General features: G+C 32.9%; 1 protein-coding gene across 3 annotated transcripts; it reads left to right on the top strand.

Annotated features, from left to right (window-relative positions):
- On the top strand, nt 1-26,605 carry LOC141462356 (kelch-like protein 23). Of its 3 annotated transcripts, XM_074144148.1 has the most exons (13): nt 1-141; nt 243-637; nt 792-912; nt 17,110-17,412; nt 17,506-17,745; nt 18,975-19,197; nt 19,281-19,459; nt 20,618-20,729; nt 20,806-20,959; nt 21,714-21,882; nt 21,968-22,167; nt 22,693-22,804; nt 26,468-26,605. In XM_074144148.1, exons 2-11 carry the CDS (start codon nt 348-350, stop codon nt 22,082-22,084), a joined length of 1,908 nt encoding a protein of 635 aa, XP_074000249.1. In that variant the 5' UTR covers nt 1-141; nt 243-347; the 3' UTR covers nt 22,085-22,167; nt 22,693-22,804; nt 26,468-26,605. The 3 variants fall into 3 exon arrangements, with proteins under 3 accessions (XP_074000249.1, XP_074000248.1, XP_074000250.1); XM_074144147.1 differs by lacking the exon at nt 26,468-26,605 and having other exon boundaries at nt 22,693-22,831; XM_074144149.1 differs by lacking the exons at nt 1-141; nt 792-912; nt 26,468-26,605 and having other exon boundaries at nt 507-637; nt 22,693-22,831.
- The last annotated feature ends 476 nt before the right edge of the window (nt 26,606-27,081 follow it).

Genomic DNA, 27,081 nt, shown 5'->3' with positions numbered 1-27,081 from the left:
TTAATGGTAATGCATTCAGTTCTCAAATGTTCATTATTTATACAAAAATAGAGAGGTTTTAATAAAATGATTTCTCGGAAGAAAGTTTTTCATTACTCCCACTCAAAAAATAATGTTAACGGATAATTCAAGAAAAAGAAGGTAACCTAAGCTGTAAATTAGAAATAACTTAAAAGTTTATTTTTACTTTTATTTAAAGTAACTCTCATTTTTATTTACTCTTACGTTAATTTTTTGAACAGCTGAACTGGTTGGCTACCCTGTTGGAAGGAGGTAAACTGGAAAATGTTAAACCTGCAGTGCTATAAAACTGGTTGTAGTTGTGAAGCCCGAGGAGTAATGCTGTTATGAGTGACGGACTGATTAAGCAGACCTACGGGCTATCACGATCGTTGGACTATCTGTCAAAACTCTGCGTATTTCGTAGTATGGATCCTGATGACAGCTCATCTATTGATGATGAACTGGCTGAATCAAATGTTGGCTGTATGATTGATTCTACAATGCAAAGTTTTATTTCAGCAGTTTTAAATAGATTTTATAAGACTGAAGCATTTTGCGATGTGCACATTTACACGAATACTTTCGTAATAAAAGCTCATAGTCTAATTCTGGCGGCTGTATCACCATATTTTAGGTAAGCTTTTTGGAATGTACATAATCTTTTTTGGCCTTATTTTTTTTCTTTCTTTTTTTTTTTTTACTGACATTTGGTTCTGTCAGTAGTGGATTTTTACTTCTATTAGTTCTTTATGTTTGCACGAACACATTCCATTATCCTACCTTTGCAGGGCGCAGTTTTCCCATTTGATAAGAGACCCAAAATGTGCCACAAAAAACATAGTCAAAATCCCATACGACGGAGAAGTTATAAAAGATTTAATAAATTATATTTACACTGGCAAACTTGAGGTAAGACAAAGAAATTATTTCTTTTAAGTGTAAGATACAAAATGATTCCTATGAACAATCGAGAGTTATTATTTGTATAAATCTTTTCTTTTTTTTCTTTGCATTTAATTTCATTGAGTGAATTAATTAACAATGATGCATAAGTTGTTTTTTTAGTTTTTATTTTGCCATGATCATATCAGTTGTTGTCACAAGTTGAACATCCCATTGTAACTTGTCATAACCCCAAAACTAGCAGATGTTCCTTGCTTATTTAATGCTTATTTAATGCTTCTTTTATTTTTTTTATGAAACTGATTAGATTATGAAAACAAACTTTTGCATTCTATTATTAATTACCCACTTCCAGATTTCTTCTTACAATTTAGATTTAAACAGTGATTCCTGAATTTCGCAATTGTTTCTTACAATTATTACACAGCAACAGAAATACCGGGTTGTTCTCTTGTCTTGACCACTTTGATGATTGTTAACTTAATTTATTTTAATTTCTATTGTCTTTTGTTTTCTTTTTTACTTAAATAAAGTTTACTTTGCGTTTAATTAATGAAAGGAATTGCCAACAAATCGGTACCATACAAACTTGAAAGGTTTTTGTTTGCAATTTTTCTCGAATGAAATATAACAAAATTCGATGTACAATCAAAGTCTCGGTCGTCATTTTTACCATTTATAAATAATTAATTGCAGTAAAATTAATAAAAACTCGGCAGCTAAATTTCTTGATGTAGCTGTGGCATTTGACACAGTTTAACACTATTGACTACTTTACTAATTTAGGAAGTCATACACACCTTCTTACATCACTTAAATTATACAATCAGTTATCAATTTTACTCCGTTATACAAAGCAGAACATTTCAAATAAGTATCAATAACACTTTCAGCTTCCAATAAAAAATCTTGCCTCAAGGGCAAAAATGAGTCCTAAATACTTCATCCTTGACTACTCTGACATATCTCCCTCCACCTCTGATGCGATGTTAGCCATTCACACGGACGATACTTTGGTAGCTACATCCAACACAGTCATCAGCAAAAGCGTAACTGACTAAAACACCAACTGACCAAATAACAAATTAGTTTCAAAAGCAAAAAATTGAAGGTTAACCCGACCAAAACGGAAGAATAATTTTTTTCTATTCGGAAGATCAGGAACAAAGAATTTCCTTTGTTTAAATAAACGACCAAGAATTTCTTTGACAGAAGGAAGACCAAGAAGTGAGCTATCTCATCGTAAATCTAGACAAAGGCTCACCTAGTCAACACATCAGTAGCAGCTGCAACACGCGTACATTCAAAAAAGCTCACTTATCAACTGAAATACACAGTTCAAACACTCCTGTACCGTACTGCTGTACAAGACGCTCCTCAGATCTCTTTTGACATTCGCTTACTCAATATTGATAACAGCTAGCAGCATTCTGACAAGAATAGTACAAACCTTCCAGAATAAAGAACTACGTATTGCCCTCGCCCGAGTGCACCAGAAACACAAATTCACAGAGTTCTCTTTAACTACCAGATATTCACGTACACATCACTAATGATTTTCACTCGTATTTACGAACTTACACAAAATCATTTACGATAATGACTTCAGTCTAATGTTTTCATATTTTCCAAATATTACTTTCTCTTTCCTGATTGTAAGGGGATCTATTGCTTTCTTGGCAGCTTTTCGATTGAGAATTTTCATTAGAAATTCACGATTAGAATTATCCTGAGTAAAAAAAGAAAATTGAAAATGGTGTGTATTTATTATATGTTGTGTTACCCTTTGTTTTCGTATCACCCAGAACTTCTTATGGAATAAATAATAATAATAAAAATTTGAAGGAAATAGAAAACAAGAACAAATAAACATTGCTTTTAAAAACCATTTATAAATAATTTCATTAACTGGTAAATTAACCCCGGAGTATAGGAGGGCATCTCGCAAAAAAACATGTTTTTATTTGAGAATACATAATATATCCTTCACTTCCAGTGACCACCTGTTTGAGTGCTATATAATTTATGTATGAGTTCAATTTTTGTAAGTGGCTCTTCCCATATAAATATATCGATTGAACAACCTTTTACCCAATCTAAAAATTTTAAGTCTAGACAATAAACTTTAATAAATATAATTAATAAAATATTTCTTTTTTGATTTAGCAATTAGATTTTAAGTATTTCTCCGGAAATACACAATTTTATGATCTGAATAATAAAAGTATAAGGTAAGTGGGGGGAAGATGCCTCACTTAACACTTATTTCCGTTCTGTAGGAAACTGGGTTTATCGAAAAACAACACCAAATGTATCAACGTCCAGCTTGTGTTTTATTTTTTAATTACATATATATTTAAGTATATTAGATTAATTGCAAAACCATTAAAAATGCATTTGAATGAAATTTGTCAAAACTGGCATCTTCCCCCATCATGTGGGGAAGATGCCAGTTGATGCGAAGGAAGATGCAACAATATCTTAAGATATAAATTGCGAAAGAAAAAATTACAAATTTAATATTAGGTAAACTGCAAAATATTCATATTAAACTCTGAGGGGAAGAAACACCGAACAAAAGACATTTTTTGTTTCATTTTTAACATTTTTTGCAATGCAAATTGTCTTTGCTGCAAATTTCATGTAGCCATTTCTTGCATGTTATGCATTGAAGCCAGTCGCATTTTGGGCCCTTCCTATCATAAAAATATCCTTTACACTCAATACAATATCCTTTACTCTTCAATGTCACTCTCACCACTGGTCATTACCAAATTATCGGGAGCGGAGGATGCTGTAGATGAACTGTCCTTCCTTTTCTTTTTCTGCTGTACTTTTCCCCCTTTTTTTTGTCGGCAGAGTAACCTTTCTTCTCAATGCTTCCCGTTTCTCCACCGTCGTAAGGACTTCAGCAGTTTGTTTCTCTCTTCGAGTTTGCTTGGGTTTCTGAAATCTGGGGATAGGACTAATTTCTTCAAAAGAAGTGTTGGCACCGCTGCTGCTTGTTGAAGCACTTGCCATGTTGGAACCGCTGCTGCTTGTTGAAGCACTTGCCATGTTGGAACCGCTGCTGCTTCTTGAAGCTATTGCCAGAGGTGCGTTGACTTCTTGGTTGTCATTCAAATTCTCAAAATGTAATAATGAATGAGAATAAATATGAAATTGAAACAGATCAATAGGTGGCATCTTACCCCAAGCACTGGCGGAAGACGCCACATAGATTTATTTTTGTACTATGGCTTCAGCCATGTTGTTTCAAGCTAACACGAACTCACCAAGATGCACACGACACAAATATCACGGAATTATTCAGTTTAATCTAGTCAATCGTCACCAAACCTTAAGAATAGACAACGAAATATTATAATATGTGTATTCGCTAAGTTCAAAGAGTTGAATTTTCAGTTTAACGACGATTAAACTAGATATAAATAGAAATATTCACAAGCACGGTATTCACAGTTGATGACTACACCCTCTAACGTAGGAATTGCTGTCATCCAGTTGTAGATATGCAAAATCTGACGGTACTTGCGTCTTCCCCCGACTGGCGTCTTCCCCCTACTTACCTTAATTTTAACAAAGTAGAATATGATTGGTCAGAATAACTTAAAAAAATGAAAATCGCGGAAAATTCGAGTTTTCCATGTGATTTAAGTGACTCAACGGGATTAAATAATTTTTTATTCAATTACATTTTTAAAGGAATGTTTTTAAAAGTAGTTTTCTAAAGTAAAGATGAAATTGATAAGTATAGTTTCAGTATATTCTATCTGGATTCTGTTTTGATAATATTTGTAGATATGAAATGTCTCATACATTTCGAGTTGGAAGAGTAATTTTCCTAGCTAGTAGCCAAGAGTTACATTTGGACTTGCATATAAAGAAGTTAGGTCTAACTAATCACTTTGACTTTAATTTTTTTCAAACACAAATTTTATTTCTTCATACTAACGTTTCGGTAAATCTATTATGTTCTTCAGGGTAGTTTAAAATTTGTGGAGTTTAACGTTAAGCTCCATAAATTTTACACTACCACTGAAGAAGGTAACAGATTTTACCGAAACGTTGGTATGAAGAAACAAAATTTGTGTTTGAATTTATTGATTGACCGCACCTCAATATTCCCAAAATCATCAATAACCAATGGTCGAAAACCAAAACTATCATTTATTTATTTTTTTTTGTTTAATGGAGTTTGAACCATTCTACCCAGTTTGCAACATTCCGTGAGGCGAGAGCTTAATCCCGTTAACCCCACTTTATTGAAGTTTGTTAAAAAGAGGTTTCAATTAAAAGTAATTGATGTTCATGTTGGTTGTTCAAAGTTTAAACGAAATCGGAACAACTACCCTTTTCTAAGGGAGTCAATTGCCTTGCTTGTCACGAAAGGTAACTTTCTGCTAGGAAGCAGATATTTCAGCCATCTTTTCGCTCGTGACTCAGAAAGTGTTGCGAATAAAATATAGTAGAAATAAAATTCCATTACACCAAATGGATGAATCAACCTCTTGATGATAAATCAAAATTCTAAACCGGCCAGAAACAAAGAAATGCGTGCTTGACGGTTCAAATAAACTATATCTATTTTTTTATTTGTGTGAAATATTTTTATTCAGCAATTTTCGGATTTTTCTAATTGTCTAAACTAGAATATTTGCTAGTGTTATTGATCTACAACTTTAACCAGGTCAGTTCCTAAGGTTGTTGCTTTTTTTTTTCTTTTTGAGGTTATTTTGGGGTGTTGCAACAAGTCAGCACCAGAGAGGCCTGATTACATTCAGTTTAGCTCAGCCACCCACGGACTATCTGCCAAGGTCGTTTACCTTGTGCAGAACCGTCACCATAGTAACAAGCAGTGGTTCCTTCTACCATTGATCAGGCTTTTACCATTTGCTATAAACGTGTTTCTGCCAATCCAAATTTCTGGAACCCTCCTAGAAAAGAGCACGTTATTGCTTACTGATCATCATGCTGATTTTCAATTTTTAATTTTCTCGCAGCAATTTCTTGTTTTGAGGTTTTCCGAGTAAATAAGTTGGTTTGTGTGTGTGTGTACAGAAAATTATTTCTGGTGAAAAAAAGTAGAAACTTCTTGCATAATCGTGTTATTCCATAAATAATTGGCCTTTTCTTTTACTCAGCATTATTTCTAATAAAAATTCGAATTTAGAAAATCTGGTACGATATGAGATTTTATCGAAGAAACTCTAGAAAGAAAAGTCACAAAATCTGGCAAACATACTTATTTCTCCATTAAGTAAAAGTAAAGTAATCGCCTATTTTTTCAGGCGGAGCTTAACGTCCAATTACCATTTACTAGGTGTCGTGGACGGAGGCGACTAGCAAACGTACTTTACTGTTTCTCATTTAACCATTAAATAAAATCCAAAGCCAAGACCGGGAATTGAACCAAGTACCACAATGCATAGTAGCTTTGCAGGTCTCGCCTCTAACCGCTCGGCTACCGTGGCGCCTATTATTTCTTCATTATTATAATAATTTAATTATTATTATTTATTTATAATATTGCTTAACATTGGTTGGGCTTGGTTTTGACCCTATGTGAATCCTAACCAACATATGGCTGACCTCAATATGTGGCATAGATCCTTACTTATGATGGTATTTCAAATTTTACTGAAGTTCGATTCGCTTTCGGTGCTAACGTTTTGGGTGTGGGTTCACATATTCTTTAGATCGTATATTTTCTTTGAAAATTTGGTACGACTGAAATACTTTTTCTTACAGTGGAGTAGATTAAAATTATTGCCGCGGTAGAATGTCTTGAGTATGATTCACAGTTTGAACAGGCGATTATTTTTTCATCCCAACAGTCTTTTTAACTGTTGATTTATGCATCCGAATTTATGATGTCTTCTGCTGCATGCATATCAAAGTTATATAGACAAAACAATAAAACAAACAAAGAAAAACCCAAACTGGAGCCCCGCAGTGAAATATAGGTTAGTGAATCATTGTTGGTGTGTTTACGGAGGGCACAAGGCCTCATTATTTACGAAAGTCAGAAATTTGTTATCCTAACATTCCCGCCCACCTGTGATCTCCAAAGCCTGCATAATGTATAACTTCACACATAAACATATGGCGTTTGGCTAGGTTCTGGGTCCTGTATGAGTTACTGCAGCTATTTAAAGGGTGATTTGTTTTTCCGGCACACTAAATTAAATTTATTATGTTTACAGACTTGTTTAATGTGTGAAACTAGAAATTGCTAAAGAAAATTCACTGTGGTATAGTCACACTGCTTGGGTGTGTGTATGAGTGATATTTTTTTACTTCCTCTTACTTCTTGTAACAGGAAGTATTGCGATATGTGAAATTGAGTTTTCACCGGATGTTGAGAAAATTCCTGATGTGGATTTTAATTACGCCGACCTGACCTCTTGTATCAAAGAGACTATGGTCTACATAGATAAGACCAATGACGTCACGACTAACAAGAAGAGTGGTCTACTAACGGCTATGCCATTTCTTTAGCAAGCTCTCCGTTAGTCTGTGATCACTATTTTAAGTTTTGCCAATATAAAAGCTTCAGAAGCGTACTTCACCGGATTAATGATTCTTAAACGAATGCTGCAAAGTCTTGGAGCTCCTGGCGCACCACAATAACGTAAGGCTAGGTAGGGTTCTAAAAGAAAGGTAACGAGGAAGTCGGTTGGCTAGCCAAAGAGAGGACTGATTGGATAAGCTTCGGCCCGGCATCATTTTCTGACATCAATTAGAAAACGGCCTGTGGGACCAATGAAAACGTGCTTACTCGAAAGATCCTCTAAATTGGAGAAGTATGGTGGGGATGAGATTTTTTCTCAAGACTAGTCTCGCACAATCTAGCTTCTAGTCGGAACGAAAGGCATACTAAGGAAGATCGTATACCTAGATTGTAAACATCTAAGGACTAATTGTGGAACCGTAACGCAGGGATTGTGCACTACATTTTGCAAATATCCAACTTTTGGTGTCTGAAACCTGGAGCTGAATCGGCAATCAAAGCCGTTACTTGCTTCTGTTCTGGCTTCTTGAATAGGGGCTCATGTAAGATGTTTTTTCGGATGTTGGTAATATTCGTGGCTACATTATGGAGGCTAAAGTTCCAGCGTAGATTAGATTTTACTAGAAATGCAAGTTTTGGGGTGATCAGGAGGAAATGTAAGAGCAATTGTTCGAGAAGTGTTAGTATGTGTGTGGATATTTTGGCAGATTATCTTAAAAAGAAGAATCGCAAAACTTAGTATTCGTTTTGGTATTGTCACTTCTGATCTTATTCTATTTTGTAAATTCGACTCCATTCCAATTCAATCTCTTATTAGAACAAAGTAAATTCAATCTGAATGTTCGAACAAATTTGAAATGCCAGATGCAAAATGTATTAAGTTCTGGGAAGAGAGATTAGAATCTGTACAGAAAATAGCACCAATACTGGAAGATCATTAAAATTGAAACGAATTGCTTTTCAAGTATTCATGGCACAGACCTGACTCTACTAACTTTGAAACTGTTGAAGAGAAAACCTGTTCTTGTTCAATATGAAATGATTGTGAAGGTAGAGAAATAAATAAAGACAACTCTAGAGGTGGTAGATCGCAAGTTTTGCTCTTGTTAGACTAGAGATCTCTGAAGCAGTGGTTAATCAATTTCCTTCTGTGGCAATACCCCTATTACTAATAGTAAGAGGCTACTGCTTGCTTTCGCCATTTTTTGAAGGTCTCCAGAGTCAGATATTTCCTCCCTAATTTGTCTATTGGTTCCATCCAAATTTAGAAAACTCCGATATGATAATTCACACGGCTTGCCCTTACTCAAATTATTACAATACTAATTTAATCTCATTAAAATTTAATTTAATATTGATTACAATTTTCTACTAATTCTGAATTATTTCGCTATCTATGTATCGGGCCGTTTAGCAATATTTCCTTACTTCACCCTGGTGATAAAAGAATCCTTTCAGCACAAGTGACACCAATAACTTTTTTCAGCGGTTAAAGAAACTGAAAATCGATGAAAAACCATTGACCTTGACACCGCATTAGAGTTCCATTTTGAGCTTGTTTTTTTTATACGTGTCCAGTTTTTTCAAAAACTTTTTTATCTGTTTTTTTTTTCATAACATCTAATTTCAATGCCACGGATCTCACACAGATCGCATTTAATTTCATGGCCAAGTTCCAGATCTGCTAAAAAAGAAATTGTTTGATCATTATCTTTCAAAAATAAATTGGAGCCCTCTTTCACATTTTTTTGTTGTTTTTTTTGTTTGGAAAGCAGTGCACACTTCAAAGAAGGTTATATTTGAGAGTGGTAATTTTAATAATAAATAATATCTCTGCTTTATTTATTAAATAAAAACGTTGTTACGAAACTAGAATCAAATTGAAATAGTTTTAAAGTAGGTTTTTTGCTGGTGATGGATTAATTCCGGTTTATCTCTTTATTGACCAGTTAGTGACAGTTGAACAGCAGCCATAATAAATAAATCAGTTGGAGAGAATTTTTTTTTTCTTTCCAGAAGTAAACTGTTGTATTTATCATCTCGTGTACTATTTATAGTTCAACTTTTACAATTACGCATTATTTTATCCTGTTTGATCTTAACTAGAGTCTCCATGACTACATACTTGATCTTACTTGAGCCCCAACTATTTTATAGTATCGTATCTCAATCTCCAGAGGTTCGTCTTCCATGTCTCTGCACCCAAACATTTAAAGATACTATCTCGAAGTTACTAGAGCTACTTCATCAAGCAACTTACCAATTTCGGGTGTCCTATCATAGAATTTCCTCGAGCCACATTGTTTTTCCTCAATTCTTAAAATGGTTTCCCTTTTCAAGAAATTGAAAAAATAATATTAAGATTTTTCCGCTAAATTGAAATTTTTGAGAGTTCATTTCCGAACATGAACCATATAATAATAATAATAATATACTTTTATTGAAATAGAAAAGAAAATGAACAAAAATTCTTGAATACCAAGTATGTACGGCTTGGAATAAATTCCGTCAGCCGGAGTGAACCATATTGTATATCAGACTAATATTTTGTGTTCCTTTATAGTTATTAATTGTCATCATAAATAAAATTGTTCGTTGTCCATCGAAGACCGTCAGGAGAAGTTTTACTTCATAAAAATTGCCCGAGTTGCCCTGATGCAACCAACCCAGATAATATAACCAAGATACGCTATTTATGATCAAATCCCTTAAAACTACTGTAACGTTATAGTAATGATAAATACTAAATATTCAGAAAATCATTTTTACCAGAAGTACAAATTTATTTTATTTTTTTTTTTTGGCGCATTAACAGCTGAGGTTATTAGCGCCCGGAGCTTTTTCCAGTGCACTGCCGGCCTCCGGACAGTGTTCTCTCGTTACAGACAACACTGTCCATCACCGGACAGTAAGCTGTAAGAAGCTCCTAGGAAGAGAAAATCTAAGGGTCAGCTGCTGGATTCGAACCCGGGACCTCCGCGTGGGAGTCCAGTATGCTAACCTCACAGCTAATCCCTTCCCTAGTACAAATTTATTGATATTTTTTTGGTAATTTTGTGACAAAGTGAAATGCCTTCGTCGTTATTTTGTAAACTGTCAAGTTTTTTTTTTTCTCTTGTAAACTAATTCTGCAGATATAAAACATCTTGCTTAACTGTAATATTTTTTATTTTTATTTTTGTGCTGAATTGGATTTGTGGTAACTAAATTTTTGTAAACTGAATTAAAGATGTCTCAAGCAATGTAGAAAGTCGGAAGTTGTAGACCAGTAAAGGAGTTAGCATGTTATAAACCAGCTTATCTTGGCTGGCAAGACGAGTGGAAGAGATAGGATGGAAGATTCTGCTCTCTACCAGCATAAACTTAGCACTAAAGGAACCTCGCCACTCCGTCAGAGTGTTTCATAAAGTTTGTCACCAGCAGGCAAAGAGTATAGGGGGTATACCCATAAAGCCCTCAGCGCTGCAATAACTGGGTCCTATCTTTAGTTATCTGATATTGTACAAGGTCACAATAGTTACGGCGACAACTTGGGTTGGCGGATAGAACTCACTGAGACTCGTGAGCTTAATGGATTTGTTCAACAATGGGTGTCAACTTCTTAGTATCGTCAACCTACCTATCTTTTATCCTCTTCACCATCATTAATTTTTTTAATGTATATATCCATTATCCCTTATCTCTGTTTACACAGCTACTGACGTCATAATGTTTTGCTAACGTCATATATATATGGCGGTTTTGACTCCTCTACTTCACGCAGACCAAAGGCAAAAAATAAATTATCCACTCCATTTTAATTTTTTTACCTAATTAGGTTAGATTATCGTAGTTGATTGCGTCCTTTGATTTTTTTTTTTTTTTGTTATTTTTAAACAAAGTACGTAAGCAAACAATATTTTTTAATATTTTCCGGGAGACGGATGAATATTTAATATTTATTTAAATTTATTCGCTGACTGGTTAAAGAAAAGTTGAAAAAGCACCCACACGACTTTCAAATGGTGCAATTATTTATTTAATAAAAAATGTCAGACTTTTTATTTTTAATTTAATTCGTGTTAACATCTGTGGTTATTGACGCCCAGAGCTAATTATTAGACTAGTGAAAGAAGTGGGATTTTCACAAATGAGTTCGTATAATATCCTAATGAATTTAGCGAGAGAGCCAGCAATCAACAGTACTCAGGGCCTTAGAGGAAGTATGGTGGAAATTTACCATTAACAAGTGGAGGACTCTTTCTAAAGAGCCACAATAGTGTAATTTATGGTCTTCGCTTGGAGTGAATACACCATAATTACAAGTTATTCAATCCAAGTGACGTACAATAATATTTTAATTTTGCCCAAAATTAATATCAGTACCCCGGAGGTACACAACACTAAATGTCAGTCACATTTTAAATTTTTTACAGGAGAGCAAATGAAAGAGTTTTTTCGTGGTATTTCCTTACTTATAAGCCCTCGGGAGTTATTTTGTTTAAATCTTTGGTCGATAATAAGTAACATAGATGCACCATAATGGTGATGGTTGGGTAATAAAAAAATAAATATTGTATTAGAAACATTAAAAAAATAAATTTTGAAAAAATGGACTTAGTGTTGTGCACCTCCGGGGTACTGATATGTATTTCTTATTCTTAGTATATTCTTTTCACAAAGTCACAATTTGGAAGTATCTGCAAGAGTTGCGGTGCCGACAATTGATCAAGTTCCATCTGAAGAACAAAAACGTTATCAACGTTTTCTTGGCTTAGGAACCTCTGAATCTTTTTTTGTGCATCTCCTCTGCTTTGTCTGAAGGAGATTCCAAGCTAAAGCCGGAGTTGGTTTCATCGCTTGTCTCTCCGTACCCCACAAAATCACTCCAAGACGCATTGTTTTTACTATCATCTCACATAGATCCAGTACCCCGTTTACTATTAGATATCCTCTGCACTGCCAGAAGCTTTGTGCACTTTCGTTAAAACATGCTGTACACATGTGCGCCAAATCAATTCGTTATTCCTATTGCTAGTACTGTGTATTACGTAGACTTCGCTGCATTGAAATCCGCCCTGAACATCCTAGTTCTAAGCCTTTCAGCTTCCTTCACGTGGTTAATACTACTTTCCAGATTTGAGATTGATGAATACCTCAATCCCGAACAAGTCCTCATTAGATAGAAGATAGATCTCGTGTGATTTTTTTTAAAGAAATAGATTAAACCGGAAATTGCTTTCTTTCTTCTTTTTTTTCTAAATCTATAAATTGTCTTTAACATAAATATTGAATTAATAAAACACGATATGTAAGACTAAACAGTAAACAAGGGGTAAATCAATTGTGAGAGATTTAGACGGCCACATTGTTTACACCACGGTATTTCTGTTGTAAATAAAGCACTGCTGGTGGCAAGGGGCGAAGTGGTTGATTGAAGAGTGCCAGAGTTATTTTCATTCATTACTTTGCGGATAGGCCACTGATAGTTGGGGCGGCTAGAGAACACGGCTATCTAAAAAAATCTAAAATATTCCTCCTTAGTTAAGGTCACTGTTTTCTGTCTATAGTTAAACTGGGGCGATATTGTGGCGACTGCTGTCCTAACAGTTAGGTAAATGCCTGTTTCGTGGTAAATCTAGTGTAAAAATTGTCCATTATGTATTTCATTGTTTGCAGTATAGTCCTTAACTGGCTACTTTGCTGTAAAGGGTGATGATGTAGTAATCGGTCAAGGAAAATGCGTCACTTTATTTTATATCATTCGGTTTTATTTTTAAACCACTTGTTTTCAGCTTAGGAGATGACGTAGGAATTCATTAGACTTCGTAGTCTAAGATATTTTCAGAAATTTATTTGCAAAAGTAATGGGGTTTGCGTGTTCATTACTTTTTTTTTATGACATATTTTATACAACTTTGTTTTATCCCATTGTAAACGCTTGTCTTTCTGATTGATCTAACTAGAGACTGCCATTGTTTCATGAGTAAATGATAAAAGATTTTAATAAAACCCGCCAGACTTTTAATGACATTGATTTATTTTGCTGCACAACACCATAATTTACAAAAACAACTCTGCAATCAAATTGAAACAAATACTCAAAAGTAGCCCTTTTTCTATCAGCTTATAATTTGGAGTCACTCACTAGGGCTGATTTCCCTTGGTGTAATAAATTTTTAAGAGGTCAGGGGCATCGGATATTTACATGGAAATTCCACGTTCGAGTCCAGACTGCCCTTGAATTTTCTCTTATAAGAGGCAAAAAAGTCACCACAGAAACCAAATTACTCAGCCTCCACTCTTAGATCTGTTTGTCCCAAATAGAAACCTCTCTTGGGTTCTAAGTAACTTTGAAAGTACCCTGGATTTGGTACATCAGATTGTTGAGCCATGAGATGATGGTATAATGTTCTTTACATTTTTAGCTTGGTGTATCTTCGCTTCTTAAAGTGATTTGATGTGGATTAGGACATTTGCACTTATGAGGCAATAAGATTTCCATCTAATTTATTCGAAGAAAACGTTTTAAATAAAATTATCTATTCACTATTCTATTAATAACTTCAATAGAGAGTCCTACGAGGTTTTCGCAACACGTGGTTGGGTAATTAATGTTCGCTCAATGAAATTAAACACTTCGATTTATTTTTATATAAAATTTCTTTATTTTTACAACATGTGGGAGATGACGTAGGATTTCAGAGGACGAACAGTTTTTAGATATTTCAGAAAATATTTTCAGAAGTGGTTTGAAGATATTTTCCTAAAATAGAAGAACTACTTCTATGCCTTTATGTTCTGGGTTGGCCGTAGTTTCTCTCTCTCTTTCTCTCCAGAGTACTTCCATTGTCTAAGTGGATGTATTATGAATTTTGTACGGAAGACGAAACTCCATTTCGAAAATATGACCTACAAACAAAAAGAGAAATTGAAAGATTAGAATTAGTGGATTTGAAAAGAGTGAAAAGCTAGGCTTATTTAAATTAAACTTTTTTTTCACATCGACTGATCAAGTAATTATTGTTATGATTTTGAGGACTCGTGAACATTTCAAGTCATTTGCAACTAAGTCACATATTACGTTTGCTCGCTGACGCTGAATTAGTTAGACTGGAGTGTGATAGTTCCATGCATGTGTAAGATCCAAATTCTCTACACTAACGGATAAGTCAATCTCTGAAGAAGGATAATGTGGAAATAAATATTACGAAAACAATTGGAAATCAAATGAACTATAACATTATTGGATCTTTCTTGAGGAGAAATACCTCATATAAAATACCTCTTGGCCCGTGCTCTAAGCAAAATATGAGTCAACATCTGCGCCCGGGCCAACGAAGGGAAGTAGGCCTCCCATTTGACCAGTCTATGTAGAAGAATATTTTTAATTCAAGATAGCTATTCTAATCACCCGGGAAGAGTCCACTCATCCGAAACCCAACAAAGAATATCATAAACTTCGGTCTAAAAAAATCATTAGTCCGATCTTTAAAGTATTACTGAGAGTTCCCCGATACTTAAGTATTATACCTTAACTAAATGCCTGAATATAAAGTCGAAATTGTTGAATAATAATAATAATATTAAAAGAAGCTGTGCATAAAAAAATTAACTTGGCTTATTTTAGTAATATATACATGATATTTCAGCCCCATTAGTATTATTCGAGAAATGACGTCATCAAATGTCTACTGATAAAAACGTTTGCCCTCTCTTCATGGCGTTATAAAACTTTTTTTAAATGTTTATTTGACGTTATCAGCTAGGACATTAAATAAAATAAACAGCTATCAGACTATTAAATTTCAGAACTTCAACAACTGATTGTTTGAAAATAAACTTGGCGTATTGGTTCTGTTTCCTTCCACTCTATTTATGTTCAATTAACGCAGAGGCTAATAATGATGCATTAATGTGGTAGACAAAAAGAGAAAAAAAAACGAGAGAAGTTACACCATGTTGTACAACTCAAAAACTGCGTTGCATAACTCAATCTTTCTCTTCAATAGAGAGATTATGAGGCAGTTTTCTTTAAAAAGTGTGTTATCAGGAAGGGTTCGGGTAGAGAGATACAAGAAAGACGGAACGCTTAGCGGAATTACTTATTCTAAGCTCTCTTGAAAGTTCTTAACATTATATGATGTACTTTGGTATGAACATATAGTATGTATTTTAAGAAATGTGCTGTTTTCCATTGAAAGAGGAAAATTAATGATACAATTGTTCTGTTCAAATAAATGGTGGTTTCCTTGAAAACAATGGTACGGAGTAAGCTGTGCACAATGGAAGTGAATTCTATTTTAGAGAAAATGTCCTGTCAGGATCATTTGCGGTGAGGTAACCGTAAAAGTTTAGTGTGGTACAGGTACCAGACTCGCTGATTGCTGAGCTGTTGAAATCTATCTACTCTGCGTTTTATATAAAATGTAGCGATTAAACCGATTGTATAGATTCGTAGATTGAGCTATTGTTCATCTTTTCTTTTCTTTTTTATTGATTCACTAATCAAAAAAGAAGAAATATGATTAAAAATTTAAATTATTATTATAAATTTAAAGATTATTACAGAAACAGACTACATCAATTTGACCGACGTAGATTGCATTCTGTTTCTGTAAAAGCATATGTTTCTCAGCTTATGTTTGGCAAAAAGTAAATAAAAAATTATGATTGAAATAGATTATAATCATTCTTTCTTTTATACTGAGCCACACTATACCTGATTTGTAGTTAAAAGTTTAATGTTTCTTGAGATAAGAGTTATTATTTATATCAACTGAAGATACTTTATCAAATTCATAGAGGTAATTAATTATTGGGTAAATATGTTAAATTATGATGCCCATAAAATCACTTCAAGTTTTCGTTGAATAATGTATGACCTAAATATACATTATGAATATATAATATCAATAATATATGTAAATTCATTGGTTGATAACATAGATCAGTAACAATTCAGTATTCCAATGGTGATGGCCTAGCAACTGTATGCACGAGTCCCAGGAATCCTCTGTTGTTCGAACGCTCTGTTGTAATCTCTTCTGCACCCCTTTAAGTTCAACTTTCCTTGTTTATTTCCACCTGATGCACTCTAGACTCTAGAAAAATGAAACTCTTAATAAACAGTTTGGTGGGTATGGTCAGGTTGGGTGAAAGCAGAGACTGCATTCACTACCTTTTGGTCAATCCAATTCCCGTAAAAGATTTAAGAACTCCCGCACTTCGAAAGCAAAATAAAAGGTGCTCAATAAAAATTAAGCAATGGAATCTCAACGTAAGAAGACCTTTGTTAGCAACGGTTTATTTAATTCGTTTAATTCTACAAATAATAACATTTTAAACAAGTGGAAAAAAAGTCTACTCCATTAAACAAAGTTGTCGGCTTTCCTTAGATCTTTTCATCTGTTTCTCTCTGATCTCTTGAAAACGTGTCTTCTATAAATAGTTGCCTGCTTGCAAGTCCCGTATTATTACTGACTAGTTTTCTCTTAAATCTTTCAAAAGTGTAGCGATTTTTTTTCACACTAAAGAAACACTTGCTCGATTCCAGAGACGTATTACACAAAGTTCATAACAAGAATATTTATTAGACTTGTATTGCAGCTTCTATTGCAAATTGTATAGTAATCTAAAAATGATTTATTTTTCGTTTTTGACAGACTTACGTTTTAGATTATTTTTAATCCTTTCTTTTTATTTTGCAGTTTACAGTTGACAATGTTTGTTTGATGATGGAATTACAAGATTTCTTTCAAATTGGCCCACTTAAATTTTTAATATCAGAATTTTTAAATACAACTATAGATATAAATAACGCGTGGACAATAAAAAGAGAGGCTGAATTTCGTCGTTATAAAGATGTTGCGAAAAATGCTTTTAATTTTATTAAAGAAAATTTTGGTTTAATGATTGAAGAGAAAGATTTCCTAGAGGTAACTTATGAACAACTGAAAGAATGTCTTGTATCGGATCATCTGGCTGTACCCACGGAGGATCGACTGCTTATTGTAAATATTGTTTAATAGATCATGGTTGATTATTAATTCTTTTGTGTTACTAATTATTGAAATAATTGAAAAAATATATTAATTAAATAACAGGCGTTAACAACTTGGGTATCACATCATCCTGAAGAACGCCTTCCGTTACTAGACAGTGTTCTAGCCAAAGTAGAAGTAAGTCGAATTGAAGATTGGAAAGCAACAGCTAGAACTGTGATGGACTTATTTCCAGATGAAGTGCATCGTCTCAGCGTGGCAACATGGCTGGCGAATGCCCAGTTAAGACGATTCAGTGGTGAGACTCGAGCTGTAGACAGATATAAACAATACGCCAGCGATGTTAGTTTATTTTGTTACATTCTTGTTTGTTTTTTTGTTTTTTTTTAATTTTTCTAGAAATCTTAACGTCAAAGCCCTTTTAGTTTGTATTGGTACATTCTCCTTTCACCACAAAATCTACAAAAAATATCGGATTCTATGTACATATACTTCTGGTCCCCTTCGATCTGGAGTCTTTAAAGAAACTAGCACATTCGATTCCTATTTTTGCAGTGAAATCATATTTCAATTGGACAGAAGGCTGTCCAATATGTCATAGTATGTCTTTAAAATGTTTCAGGCAAAGAAAGGTTTTCTGGAGCAACGTACGCTTAACAAAGAGCAAAAATAAAATTGCAGAACTTCTTTTTGTTTAAGTGGTCGTTACGTTAATATGAGGGAAAGAAACATGATTAAGGAGGAATCTGGTCATAGAGGGGCATCCACCACCTTCATTCTGGTTAATGTCGCTGTTTGAGTCCAGTAGCAGTTGCATCAGTTGTTATGACTGCGTAGGCTTTGAGTTAAGGCCAACTTGAGTTACGGCAGATTGTATGATCATTACCAAAAAGATATTAGATATTAAGATTATATTTCAATTAAATGGGAGTAAAAGTATGTCTGTTTTACAAAATATAAATTGAAACCATAGTTTACATGAATGTATTGTACGTTAAATGTGTTAGGTTAATCGCACTTCTTGACATTCAGAAACTTATGCAACTTTGAAAATTCTAAAAATCCCTTTAGGCGTGCGGGTCCCAAATTTCCACTGAAATTATGCGTAATGCGATATTTCACTTAAGGAGGTTAAACCAGGATAAAAACACTGATTTGTTTTTATTTGATACTGAGTTACTGAGGTTGTGGCTTTCCCAAAATTAGTTTTGCTCTTCGTCAAACGGTGTTTAATTTTCCACTTCTTCCCACATTGATAATAATGAACAAGTAGAACTTATTACCTAGAAGTTGGAATGACTTATGTTAAAATCATATTTCATTTTAAATCTAACAGATTTCGACATTTTCTTCCTTGAGCAACTTCCACTTTTGTAGTTTCTTTCACCCTAAAGGATGGCATTTCACAATTATAAAGAGTATTTGACAGTACCGTATGTTGTTGATGAAAGAAGCTGATCATATCCCTATTTGAATCTCAGAAATCCTAGGCGTATTAACATCTGCATCAACCATTTCTAAACGACTTCTGTTCTTGTAATCTTGAATACCTGATTGGATTTCTGTTCTAGGTCTTGTTAGCCATCGGCGGTATTCAAGATAAAGGAAAAACATCTGTCGGTACAATAGAATGTCTTACAGCACTTGGAGAACCGTGGAAACCAATATTATCTCGCTGGCGAGGCGGCAGAGCGAACAACCGGCCCGATCAAGATAGCATTGTATTTCCAGTCATGCACACTCCAAGACGGCATCCTTCAGTAGCCTCTACTGGTGATACTATCTATGTACTTGGTTAGTAAAGTTTATTTATTTAAAAATTTTTTTTCTTGGAAAATTAGTTGACCATCATTTGAAAAATGTTCTCTTCTGCGTAGGTGGCACGCCAAATGGTTGTGAGTTAGAAGTATATAAATTGAAAGAAAATAAGTGGTTTGTCTTACCGTCGTTCCCACTTGGTATGGACATACCGCCAGCTATGGCGCTTATAGATGGACATTTATATGCTAGTGGAGGATTGCAGAAATCTTGGGTCATCCCCTCGTCACATATGTGGGTTAGTATTTTATTTAAATAATATGTAACTTTAATTCATTTCCGGGCCCAAAAAAGAGTTTTCAGAATTGAATAAAAAACAAAAATTGTAGACGAGGGAAACATTACTATCGGTGATCAATAATAATTGTATACTGTTATTAGACTAAACTGGATATCACTGGAGTTTATAAATAAAATCTACGTTTACTGTTAATTCAAGAAAAGATAAGTGAAATCCTTTAATTTTTAATACCTTGTTAACGATAAAAATCAATCGCTGAATAACTTTGATTAGTTAAATTAATTAATTTTATGTAATAAAGTAGAAGCCACTCAGAATAATAATAAATAATAGTAAGGCTTTAGAAGTTAATAGTTGTCCATGCGTAAGAAAGAATAAATTAATACATAAAGCTCTATTCATTAAATAATGAATTAATGAAAAAAATCTATTCATTCTGTGATCAATTTTGATCCTTATTGTGGTATCCTCATTCACACTCATTCACATACACCAATTTTTAAAACCTGCTTTTTCGTACGCACTGAATCTCAACACGGATATTCCTGGTGGAAGCTCAAAATCAAAATTTGTTACTGCATTAAATGTATTTGAGGATTTTTAAATTTAGAGTTCGGCTTTCAAATTCGTAATCCGGCTTATTTTGAAATTATCATACATAAGAATAGATGACTGCATTTTTTAATTTATAATTTTAACATAACTTTCAGGCAGAGTTCTTTGCCGTAATACTACTAGCTGTTTCTTAAAAATATTATTACTTAATTTTTTTTTTTTCTAATCATAATATGTTATATCTATTCTATTTGAATTTTGAAGGCAAAACCGAACTCTTGATTAGATTTTGAAATTCTCTGTACGATATAAATTTCTCTTTTAACACTTCAAAGCTAGAAGATTAGGATATCTATTAAGTCGAAGGTACTGCTGGCTTTCTGTGTGACTAAGATGAATTCTCTGAACTAAACTGTACAAAGTTGTATGATGAAAAAAACAGTGAATTGAAAAGGTAATTTTGAGAAGTTTTCATTTCCAAGATCTTCTCAGAATGTACTATGGAAGCTAAGAAAGGATATGCTGAAAATTTCTTGCTCAATAAGATGGGTAAAAATGAGGCTATATTTATTAATAGTACGTATTATACCACTTTAACAGGTACTATATGAGGGCTCCAAACACTGGCGTCCATTGGCCAATATGAAAGATGCACGTACCCATCACACAATGGTTTCCTTAAACGGTGCTCTATTTGTTTTAGGCGGCTTTGGTAATTAAAATATCATTTTATATTGTTTAAGGCTAGTTATTTTTTTTAAATTAATTTTTACCTTACTATGTTTAAGGTGGAGGAAGAGTTGCAACGGCAACTTTTGAAAAATATGATCCTTCATTAGATGTGTGGGTTAATTTACCCTCAATGACTGAACCAAGAGCTTACCATGGTTGTGTACCACTTGGACCTCATATTTATCTGCTCACTCATTGCGCCGTCCAGAGGTATTCATTTTCAAAAGTAATTTCTTTTTCTTTTTCTTTTTTTTTGTTATTTTTGGAGGAAATACGGTACATTCACAATGGAAAGAGCCTCAGCTTATTAATATTATAATTAAGCAAAAATCATCTTCTAAGTTATAGCGTAGCCTCTGTGCAAACAGTGTCAGGTCAAGGAGGAAATGTCCTCCCTGTTTGAAAGCGTAGCTATTGATATTTTTGGCGGTTTGCTAGAACTTTCAAGCCAATATTACCATATGTTTTTATGACTGCAGTGCCACAAAAACACTGGGAATAATAATAATAGTGGCAAACAATGTCACAATACCAATCTCACAGTTGGGGATTTTAAATTATTAACAATTCCTCTTCAAGAAGCTTCTGCATTGGCTCAACCAGTGATATCTATGGGATTCATCCCTTAGAATCTAAAGCATTTTCCAAGAAGGTGAAACTGATCCGGGCACCAACTGATGAGTGAAATCTCTTCATGATCAATTCCTACGATCCTTGTAGATGGGCAAGGAGGTGTCAGTAGCCTTTCTAAGGCGAATGCATCTTTATTCGGAAACAGAGACTACCCTTGTGGTAATAAAGAGGCACGTGTACAAGATATATACGCATTCCAAGTCTCCACCAGACTGCTAAGTCGGATTTATGTAGGTGTGATTGGGTTTGGCAATAGGATGGAATAACTGTCGTGCAGTAAACGATTAAGCCGCAAAAAGTACCTGTTTCATCACAAATACCATCTTTATAGATATGATACACAGAAAAACGTTTGGGAAACTATGTGCTCCAGTCACACGGCTAAACAAGACCCCGATGAGCCTTGTCCTCATCCAGTTGAATGCACCAGAAATTCAGTGTATGCTGCTAAACTAAATAAAAATCTGGTTCTCTCCAGGAGTAGACGTGAATCTTTACAGGTATTTTTATTTATCAATTTTAAATTGTTATCAGTTAGATAAATTACAAGAATTCTTTAAACTAAATTATATTTTCCTTCATTAGGTTTATAATTGTGCTACAAATAAATCAGCTGTTTGGCCAACGCTGAGTTTGTTAAAAAAGACTTGTGTAGCGTTGACAACCATTCGGGTTCCTTTATACAGTCCACCACCAGTCTGAGAATCGCTCGTCGGGTCTTTAGGTCAAAAGTTGGGTCTGAGCGGAGCAAGATTCCTATGTTTAAGTAGTCAGCATTTCAAAAGGTAGGCCTTATTAATATATATATATATATATATATTGGTTTTCTAAGTTGGTTTTCTAGCTATTTTCCAAAATTATACCTAATTTAAGAGTTGTGTTTAATAAAATACTCAAAATTATTTTTTATTCCATTTGTCACTACCTATGTTAAATATTACTATTTCGAAAACTTTAAATTTGATACTATTCTTTTAAGGAGTTTTGAGAGATAAATGGGAAGCTCTTCTTTTTTCCCAAATGTCCATTTACTTTGGTATATATATATAAACCCTTACGATCCTTTTGTTCGTACCTGAGAGTATTTGAGTGACCACACAGTTAGACCCAGGGAATGCTGAATATCACAGAATGTTTTCATTCATGTTTGATCACATTACCTACTTAGAAATTAACTTTAAATTTAAAAATTAAAATTACCTTAAATAACATTTTTTCGATTTTGATAGATAAATTATAGTATGTTCGTTGTCATATAACTGTATTTACGCTAAATATTAACATTTTTTAATAATTTACACATTTTCCAGGCCCAAAGAAGAAAAGATGATAATAGCTGTTAAAGAAAATGAATGCGTTACCACCACAAAAAACACCTAAGGACTCATTCTATAACCAGGAGGCCATTCTGTCCATCCCCAGGTATGACGATATATGAAGAAAATTTTGTTTTGCCATTAGTGATTCCTATTTTCTCTAAAAAATTATACCGTAAGAAAGAAAATAGGCTGAAGGGTTTCTATATGATGCAGGCTTTCTGTTTTTTTACACATTCCATATTTTCAACATTGTTTCGGAGCGCACCTAGCAAAATAAAAAGTATGGATTTATATATTGTTGCCAAAATATATATATATATATATTTACAAATTTATAAATATAACGCACAAGTAGTTAAAAGAAAGAAATTAAAAGGGAAAAGAAAACAAAATTAGAAAATAAAGTTTTCGTCCGAATTACCTCATCTATAAGGAGAGAAGACATAAAATAAAAAAAATAAACGTAGTGCATTACTTGAGTTGATATTTAAAGATTGTTGGTGTAAAGACAAAATATTTTATTAAAAATAAAATTAAAAAAAAAAATAACGATGAAGCAAAATTGCTAAATGTTTAATAAATTCAAACTTCTTGAAAACTTTTCAAGAAAGAGATCATGAACCGGATGCTTTTAGGGTAATCTTTTAACAAAACGTTGTGAGTTTTAAATCGCAAAAAATAAATAAATACATAAGAAAGTAAAAAAAAAAAAAAGCTACTTGAGAAAAATATGAGATCTTTTCAGGATGTATTTATTTGAAGCAGTATTAAGTATTAATACAATTTTTCTCAAGATGCTCTCAAATTCTTCTAATCGAAGATTTTCTAGAGCTGTGACCTCTTTTATCATAACGTCTTAATAGTTTGGGTTATTTTTTTTGGTAAGAATTATTTTTAATCATTAGTAATGTTAATATCATAAATTACACAATGAAACAAGGTAGAAGTAATTTTCAGCAAATAAAAGTTATAAAAGCGTCTGTACTGTATTTCTTCTCATTCTAAGTTACACCATGACATCAGCAGTGATTTTTCTCAATTTAGCGAATTTCTACTACCTATGAAATATAGTGGTGACTATTTGTAATGTAGAAATTTCAAATTAAAGGAATACACCTTAAATTCTTGCGTGTGAAGAAGAGAGATTGGGAACTAGACGGTTCGTTTTCTAAAATTTAAAAAAAATTAAGAGAAAGTGTGTGAGTTTATACAAGGTTTTAAGTTTTATTGAGAAATAAAAACAAAATTAGATTTGAACTTTTAGTGGTTGAAGGAATTAAGGCATGCTGAAGAAGGATAATACAATCCTGATTGCAATATGACAAATCAAGGCAAAACTAATTAATTTTTGTTTTAAATAAAATTTAAACTTTTTATGAAGTTTTGGTCGCAAAATACGGTCACAGCTTTAGATCTATTCAGTTTAGATAAATTATAACTATAACAGTTTTTAGTATCCCCTAAATGATTATTAAGGTGATTGACGCAAATATATACCTTAAATAGTAATCGTTATTATGATATACGCTTCACTGTTATTAAATGTTTAAAAAAAAGTTTATGTCTAAAAAAAGAAACCCCATGTATGTAGTCCAACTTATTTTCCTGTTTGTAATTTTGCTCAATGTTTGTCCTAGCATTTGTTCGATATTCAAATATGAATAGGAAAAAAATTCCGTAAATGTGAATTATAATAAAAAAAAGTAAGGGAAGGGATCAATTCAAACTATTCCTATGAATTCCCGTGCAAGGAAGAATCAGTTTCGTGTAAAGATGTGCTAACCTTATAGTTTCTCTTTCTGGGAACCTTTTCATCTCATTGCCCGGTGATGCACTGCAACTAGCAAAACTGTCAGTAGTCGGCATTACACTGAGATGGATCCCGTAATGTAATATGTAGAGCGCCTATTCCTTAATTAATTTAAAAGAATAGTAATAAGAAAATGACTAGTTTAGAAGGATATCTGTATATTTATAACTAAAATATTTGTATTAGTTGACAGTTTTATACAAATGAGAACGATAAAACGAGAAAGATATCTGATGTAAATAATTGTTATTCGAATATTCTAGAGCTCAAAGAAGTTATTGTTTAATACAAGCTTAAAGAATATTTACGACATTAAGTCAAATTTATAGCTAGATGCTTGTAGATTTTTATTTAACCCACTTCATTCTGTTGATTGTTTATCTTACAATCACAGCAAATAACATTGTCCCTACTGCAATTGCGGAGGTGAAGTGAAGTAGTACAATAATTTCAGCAGTGCTGTTTTACTCTCTTTTTAGAATGTGCCCTTGTCGTGGCTTGTATTAAATTTAAACATAATGGTATATCAAATCTTCGGGGCTAAACTTGAAACTAATACATAAAACTGCCAACAATTACAAATATTTGAGATTTTGTTTCCTCTGAAAGTGAAATAACATAGAAATCAGGAGTAGTTGTTTTGACATTTTTTAGCAATATCATATCACAAAGACTTCCAAAACATATTCTGTGTTATACGTAATGAACAAAGTCAAACAATAAAAATACTTGAATACTAACTACATGAAATTCAGAACACTTCAGTAATTATTTTAATTAGAAAGACTTTGTTTAAAAAAAAAAACAATTTAACAAAAAACAAAAATAGCCATCTTGGAAAGCGTAAGTATGTGTGATACTTCAATAAAAATATTTATATATTTTATTTTATAAATATAAATCAAAAGACTTTCAAATCGCACAAAATAAATAAATAAAAAAAAGAAATCAGTTATAGTTATTAAATTAAATCTCACAAATATATTTTTTGGGTTTAACAAAAAGTATTGTAATAAATTGAAGGTTGTTAATGGAAAAATTATAAATTTAAATAATAATAGTTGTGATATGTGTTTTAAAAAAAATGATGGATGCTTTTATCCACTTGGAAAATATGGTAGAAATTTGGTTTATTTTTGAGAACCTCATTTAGATTTTTTAAACAGTCTTTCATTCCTCAGATTCAGTTTGTTTACCTTATTTTAACGCTAGAATTCTTGCGATCCTGTTAAATCGATCGTTTGTTAAGAAAATTAAATAAAAAAAGTTCCCATAAAGTTGAGTAATCTTCGAATGATATCGAAAAATAAATTTTATTTTTAGTATTTGAATTCAAGGGTCGTTCAGTTGGACAAAGAGGAGAACTCTTAAAATTGAAACTATACTTTCCTGGTAGATGGAGTCTCCGCATGTAACGATATTATCATTCTAGTCCACTAACTAACTGATGAAATTCATGGGTGGTTTCTCCATTTAGTCAGTTAAAAACAACTGACATTAAGTAAAGTGAGTTGTTGTTTTCATTGTTAGAGAGTCATGAAAAAATTCATACAAATGCACACCGCCATTATACGGAGTAGCTTCTTTCTGTTAGTAGACTTCCTAGACCGCAAACATCATTTGTTTAAATAAATTATTTATTATTTAGGGACTGTCAATTGTAAACGATTACTTTATGTGAATTAAAGAGATCATGTTGCCTAAATTATTCTGTAAACATATCCCCAGAAAAAAATGCATTATAAGTGAAAAGAATAGTTAATAGATGTATTTATTTAGTAGTGTATTTACTTTATAAACCATAAACAACCTAAGAAATTACGGATGTTGGTGTGTAAAAGTGTAATTTGCTCTATTTGATTTTATTTGAACTTCTTTCACCAAAAAGTACCCGCCTTAAGTTCTATCTATCCCTTTTAATTCATTTTAATTTTTTGTTTAAATATTTTTGTTCAGGGTAGATATGGCTTTTCCGCAAGGTTGAAACGCAAAATCGCAGTGCTCTACATTTTCTCCTTTTTTTTACCGGTTTATGGATGGTATAAATTTTAATTAAAGCAAGAATTAAACTGAAGAAAAAAGTAAATTAGGTTGACACGAGAAGTTTCTCAATTATTGCAGGTCCGAATTACCCCTCTGTTTTTTCTCAAGGATAGTAGAAACAATTTCAAATCATTATATTATTAAAAACTGAGTTTGAAATATTATGATAATAGATTAATTTTAATAATACGTGAGTACGTGATGCCTATTATATTATATTTATGAAAAATTCTCCTGAATGTTTACTGAAAAAAAACCCTAAAATATTTACATACTTAATTTTTTAACCCCATTTTAATCTATAAATACTTTTTCTTCCTCATGCGTAAGCGGAGGAGTTCGCGATGGAAGATACGTGCAATAAACCATCATAACTATTAAGTAGCAAGGTCTACCTATATTTTTGTGGCACTTTTATGTTAAATTTTAAGAGAATTTGTAAATTAAAATCTTAATAATTGCGATAAGCAACAATTTTATGGATTTTTTGTGTGCCTCCACTCATCTAACGCCGTCAAACCACTTTC

The sequence above is a fragment of the Rhodnius prolixus genome, unplaced genomic scaffold (assembly GCF_049639745.1).
Source record: "Rhodnius prolixus isolate KJV_2025 unplaced genomic scaffold, Rpr scaffold_1, whole genome shotgun sequence".
NCBI classification, from domain to species: Eukaryota; Metazoa; Arthropoda; class Insecta; order Hemiptera; family Reduviidae; genus Rhodnius; species Rhodnius prolixus.
This window is presented reverse-complemented; position numbering and strand designations above follow the sequence as displayed.